At 43.2% G+C, this 6576-nt stretch overlaps 1 protein-coding gene across 1 annotated transcript; it reads left to right on the forward strand.

Moving 5' to 3' along the window:
- Nucleotides 1-449: 449 nt before the first annotated feature.
- On the forward strand, nucleotides 450-6054 carry LOC137257825 (uncharacterized). Its single transcript, XM_067795290.1, has 4 exons — nucleotides 450-544; nucleotides 1944-2127; nucleotides 4697-5075; nucleotides 5418-6054. Exons 1-4 carry the CDS (start codon nucleotides 499-501, stop codon nucleotides 6006-6008), a joined length of 1200 nt encoding a protein of 399 aa, XP_067651391.1. The 5' UTR covers nucleotides 450-498; the 3' UTR covers nucleotides 6009-6054.
- Nucleotides 6055-6576: the final 522 nt, after the last annotated feature.

The raw sequence follows: 6576 nt of genomic DNA on the forward strand, positions 1-6576 counted from the left end.
TAACCCGGATCTTCACGAGACGTATAATGCGTTGTAAATGATGGCAATTGGTTGTAAATGAAGGTTAGTCGGTAGAATTAAATTGTTTAACTCATTTTGTTAGTCGACACATTTATATTTTTCTTGTTTCTTGGAAAGTACTTATACTATAGCTAAAATGTTAGTAATACGCATTCTGACCAAGGGCCCTTTTCACAAAACATCCTTTACTAAGGTTAACATTAACTCCCATTCTGTAACAAGACTTAGGTAACCTAAATGTAATGTTAAATAATGGGAGTTAAGGTAACCTTAGTTAAGGTTGCTTTGTGAAATGAGCCCCAGGTCGTACAAGTTTTATGGTCCTGCGTCCTTTGGGCCCGCCGATTTCCAGAGTTAAGAGCACAATCTGGCGCTATCTGATCTTGACACAATAAAATCGCGTTGTGCAACTGCGTCTGATTATCACCTGCTAAATCTCACGCAGGCTCTGACAATCCCACTGGTAAAGAAGGCAAGATGTCTCTCCTTGTAACTGTCTTGGCAGTATTGCCTTTATTTGTTGGTACGTACACAAATACATATGTCTATTAATGTCAGTTGGCATAAATATATTATATTGTACACAAGAATGGTTTGTGTACTGAACACAAACAATTATACCATATCGAAATTATTTTAACAGTACTGTGACACGAATGAATGACATGTGAAGAACGTTTCTAAACGTCACACTTTTGCGACTGGAATAGTGAGTGAGTGGCGTTAGTTTTACGCCACCGTTTAGTATATTTTATATATCATATATAGCGGCGATCTGTAAATAACTGGGTCTGGACTAGAAAATTCAGTGATCAACAGCATGATCATCGATCGACGTAACCGGGAACCGATGACATGTGTCAACCAAGTCAGCACACCTGACCACCCGATCCCGCTAGTCGCCTTTGAAGACAAGCATCGGTTGTTGAAGATCAATTCTAACCTGAATCTCTACGGGTCACTTCTCCATACACTATTATTGACTTGTATAGTCCGTTTGGGTTAAAATAAAAACGATGAATGAATAAATATCTCAAAATAGGGAAAAGTGCACAAAACATAAAAAAAGACACCTGGTCGTGAAATCTCGGAACCATACACGATCTGAAATTTGACGTTTCATGATCGATCGCAGAAAACGTTGTTTAAGAAACTATCATGTAGTATTGTGCTATGTTCACGCTTCACACCGAGGGGCGACAAACGGCTGGTGGAAAATCACCAGCACACATTCAAGTGCAACTCATCAGCAGTCAGGTGAGATGAGACCAGCAAGTCAGACGCTGTTCCGTCACCCGTATGTCACCCCAGGGTGTGATGCGTGAACATAGCACAATATTACACGTGATTTCCCGTGATCAATGCAAAACGTCAGATTTAAGATCCTCTTGGATACAGATGTTTTAGGGCCTCTTATTTATGCTTTGTGCACGCAATATCAAGTTATTTATTCATTTGAATTCTTACTATATGATATGCTTGGCTTAACCGTCAACCCGCTTAATATGTCTTTGCGACAGGTCGAGCATTTTACACTATCCATGGACAAACAACCCCATTAGGGCCGATCCACTGAAAAATGTGGAATAGAATCCTTCAACAGAGATTTATGTAATATTTTTTTAGAAATACATTTGTGTAGAAAGGACTTTTCAAAGCGATTCATCGAAGCTATGAAAGCTTGTGCATGGACCAAAGTGAGTAAACGAGCATGGACATGTCAGTTATATAAGAGGGACTGTTACGACCTAACAGGGAACTCATTAGCAAGTTACAGCTTTACACAAGCAATATCACGACGGAGGACACAAGAAATGTGAGGAATCGAACCCGGGTATTCGGCGTGACAAGCGCGCGCTTTACCCACAAGGCTACCCCATCGCTCCGAGTTAAAACCAAAGTAATCATGACTTCCTCTTCAGATGCCGCTGTGGATCTTACATCACCGTTAGTGTTTGATCCAATATTCTACGTCAACACTAACGCTGACCTCCACCATTTGGGGATCAACACTGAAGCCGCAGCTAAACAACACTGGCTGTCGAAGGGGATCAGCGAGGGAAGACAGGGTTGTGGTAGCTTTCACTCAAGACAGTATCTTAAAAGGTAAAGCTACTTTCAATCTGAACATATTTCAAGTTAAATATTTGTTGAGTAGTCTAGCCACCTAAACCACTTCTAGTGACCATGTGAGTGTGAGTGAATTTAGTTTTACACCGTATTTAGTGATATTCCAGCGTGGACGCCTGAAATTGGTTTCACACATTGTACTAATTTCGGGAATCGAACCCAGGTCTACGGCAGGAGAGCTAATACTTGAACCATAATAACTAAGAGACGGGTTCCTTTACTTACCCCTTCACTGTGAGAATGGTGCATCGCTGACCCCATACGGTTGTAATATCGAATCACTAAAAACTTGATTTTGTCAGAAGTGGTGTATACCCTATATCTATCTATAGCTATTAAATATACTGAACATCATTGAAAACGCACCACCCCTAAAATTGTGGATCTCTAAGAGCAGAAGTGAGCAATCTATGTAAATTTTACATATTTGTGTAGACCAATGTTTGATAAAGAAAAGAAGCAAAAAACAATCAAGCAAATCAGTGAAGATTTAATGCAGCTAACAATGAAATAAAGATGGGGTCAAAATGGAAAGTCAGTAGCGTGTATGACCCCCGTTAGCAGCAACACAAGCTGTGCAACGTCTCCTCATTGAACGGATAAGTCTCTGAATAAAGTCCTGAGGCACTGCATTCCACTCTTGCGGCAAGGCATTGTCGAGTTCCCCAAGGTTGTTGATCTGCGGACGACGTGCGAGGCGTTGGCCGATGTAATCCCACAAGTGTTCGATGGGTGACAAATCTGGTGACAATGCAGGCCAATGAAGTAGAGGAATGTTGTTGTTAGCCAGATACTGTATCGAAACACGTGCAGTGTGGGCTCGTGCATTGTCATGTTGAAATGTGTGCAGATCTTGATGCTGGTGAAAGAAGGGAACGACGTTGTTCTGAAGAATGTTGTCACGGTAGTAAACGGCATTCACTCTGCCACGACAAACAATCAGAGCGGTTCTGTGGTGATAACTTATCTCTCCCCACACCATAATGCTGCCTCCACCCCACCGATCGGTTTGCACAACACAATCCTGATGATAACGTTCACCCCGTCGACGCCATACCCGTAGACGCCCGTCAGCATTTCGCAAGTGAAAACGCGACTCGTCGGAGAACACCACACCATGCCAACGTCGTAACAACCACACACGATGCTGTTCAGCCCATTGTCGGCGTTCACGGCGATGCCTGTCAGTCAGGAGGGGTCCAACGTAAGGGCGTCGACAACGTAACCCTGCCGCACGGAGACGGCGTCGGACGGTGGAAGCGCTGATCAAACCACGTCGACCCTGGACAGCGTTGGCGGTTCTGGCAGCGGGCAAGGTTCGATCCCGAATATGGCGCCGTACAATGTCTCGATCTTGACGAGGGGTGGTAACACGTGCCTGACCTGGGCGTTGCCGGTCCCTGCTGGTTCCTGTTTGTTGGTATCTGTTAGCAAGCCTCAGAATGGTCGAATGATGACACCCAAATCGTCGTGCAATGTTTCTGCTTGAAGCGCCGACCTGCAACATACCCAAGGCCTGTTCTCGTTCCTCTGGTGACAATCTTGGCATGGCGAAAAAACTTTACTTACGAAAGTACTGCGAAAATGAGAACGGTTTTGTGCCGAAGGTCATTTATACCCCTGAACAGCATGCTTTCTGCATGCAATTTGTGCCCTTCGTGTGTGATGTGCATGAATTTTGTTGTTTTCATGTGATGTGTTCGATGATGTGTTCGAACGATCCGTTTTTTACTGTAGAGCGTTATTTACGATCTAGTGTGTTATTATCAAAATTCCCACCATTAATTTTCCATTTCCAAAAGATTCTATTGCCTTATTTCAAAATTTACAGGTGGTGCGTTTTCAGTGATGTTCAGTATACAATGCCTGATTTATGTCGGGTACTTAAGCATGTCGGGTTTCGAAAAAGCATAATTTTCGTAGCGGTTTGTAGAGTATATGAATTGATGCAGTAATTACGTCTTGTCTTCAGGAAGCCATGCTTGTTGTAAGAGACGATTGACGGCATAGTGAATGAGTGAGTAGTGTTTTACGCCGTTTGTAATAATAACCCAGCAATATCACGGTAGGTAAGACCAGAAACTAGCGAACGCTTTAACCACTGGACTACATGTACTCCTTTCCCTCCTTGTTCCCCTTGTTAGTCGCATCTTACGACAAGCATGGGCTTCTGAGACTAATTCTCAGGGATTTTCACGTCGCCGAGCAAGGAAATGAGAATGATACCGCTGTTTTGTGCAAACAAAAACAATACATTTTGGTGGAAACTATAATAAAAAACGTAAATGTATATTCAACAGTGTTGATCTTGTTTTACCTTTTCACCTTTTCATATCATGTCTATAAATTCTTTCACACATGCGATCACTCCAGAAACTGCTGAGTGTAGGCATGAGATGACAACCGTTCACATATGTGTTATTGATGACCCGGAACTCCATGGGTCATCCAAAACAACATACTTCTGCTATCATTTTTGTAAATATTGAGGGATTGGGGAGATACATCATAAAAGTGATCTACCTCATGTCTCCTGTAATCCCAGGTATTCGGACCTTTCCAAGGCCTTTGGCACCGACTATCAGCAAGCTGTCGTACACTACTTGAACCATCAAAGTGAGAAGAGGGTGGGGTATGTTGAGGGAGGCTACAGCGGAAGATGGACAATATCAAACCACGACCACGACCTCTTCATCAGTGCATCTGGGAGGATGGGAGGAGCCATTGACAGCCTGGTTTGGGACAACAAGGAGTTCATCAATGCCTGGGATCACGGCAGAGAGCTTCAGATGGCGACAAATACTCATCCCTACGGGGAATGTTTCAACCCCACAGAAGCTGGAGGTAGAGATGACGGCATCGGAGCAAGCACCAAGTCCAAGATTATAGATATATCAGCACACGGGAGCACCTTGAAAACAACTGTATGTATTCAGTTTGTATTGTGTCACTACATTCGTCATACCTCCATACCATTAGAGCAAAAATACAGGAGTGCTTAACTGAGTTCCTCGAGTGTTTATTAAATACAAATCAGTTAACAAGTAGAGTCATATTTTGAGAATGTTAAATCGCTCCGCAACAAGCCACTCAAGTATATATAGATCGTCGATGAACGGTAAAACACGTGAGATAAATCACAGGTTATATATACTTTCAGAATGTTGCTCTCGAACAGAAAGGGTCAGATTATGATACGTAAAAATAGGCCCTGTTCCCCAACATCAGCATGTTGAAAAGCTTGAATGTATCATCTTGTGTTTAAGAATCATCCAGCGTTCTGGTTACGTCATGGCGACCATGAAGCCCCGGGATCGAAAAACAGGGTATGCTCAGGAGGCGCACCTGCAAGAAACACAGTAGATACTTATGATTACGACTTCTCCAAAAACGTTACTATTGGCTGTGCAGGCATGTCACATTGCATCAAATTTGAGTCGATGTTCACAATTGCCGGTCAATGGCCGGCAGGAGTTACGTCCCATAATTTTGAAGCACCAACCGGCTACATGACGAAGGACTTTCGTGTCTTGAAAAGTTTCAATTTGGGCACAGGGCGGATACAGCCTTACGCGAGCAGTCAACCTGTTGTTCTTGCAACATCAGATCTAAAGCATGCTATGGGAGCCTACGCCCCTGCTGGGCAGGACACGGACCAGCCACACTACTACAGTGGAAAACTCTTCAGCAGTGCCTTTCCCAGCGGAACTGGTAAATGGGGATCGGTGTTTCGAAAGAATGCTTTCCCACACGGAAGCTCCCACAAATTATTCTATGTCACCTACATTTGTGTTGGAAGCCTTGACCAGGTTTCTGAGTGCCTAAGAAAGGTCCATGCCACTTACCCCAAGGTTTAGTAAATCCTAGTGTTCTTGTACTGATTAAAGTGCTTCAAAAACTCTATTCTGTGCATGAAGTGCCTTGTTTTCTTTCACGGTCCATCCTCTGTTAGTTGGTCGGGTTGTTGCCTGAAGCCACAGTCTGCAATGTTATAGGTTCATAGTGGCGGTCTGTAAATAATAGAGTCTGGACCAGGAAATCCAATGACCAATAACATGAGCATCGATCGAAAATCCGGATATGATGACACGTATATACCACCCAATCTCGTTTGTCGCCTCTTACTTTAAGACTGGGTTACTGAAAATCAATACTATCATAGATATTCACGGGCTTCAAGACTTGGTATAAAACTTGGTTATACCCGAACTTGGGTAACTTCTCCCTGATTCTATATCAGGTTCTTGTGCTATTCCAGTAGCGTTCTCTTCAAAAGAAGCGGGGCACCTTTGTCAGGTAACCGTAGATAATCCGCTATGCCACAGGACTTGAGAGATCAAATACATCATTATTATCTTGCCAATTTGTCAACGTCGGGACAATCAGGTCTGAAATAAATATATATTTTAAGACACTTTGCAATAT

This window comes from Haliotis asinina, chromosome 12 (genome assembly GCF_037392515.1).
Source record: "Haliotis asinina isolate JCU_RB_2024 chromosome 12, JCU_Hal_asi_v2, whole genome shotgun sequence".
NCBI lineage: Eukaryota > Metazoa > Mollusca > Gastropoda > Lepetellida > Haliotidae > Haliotis > Haliotis asinina.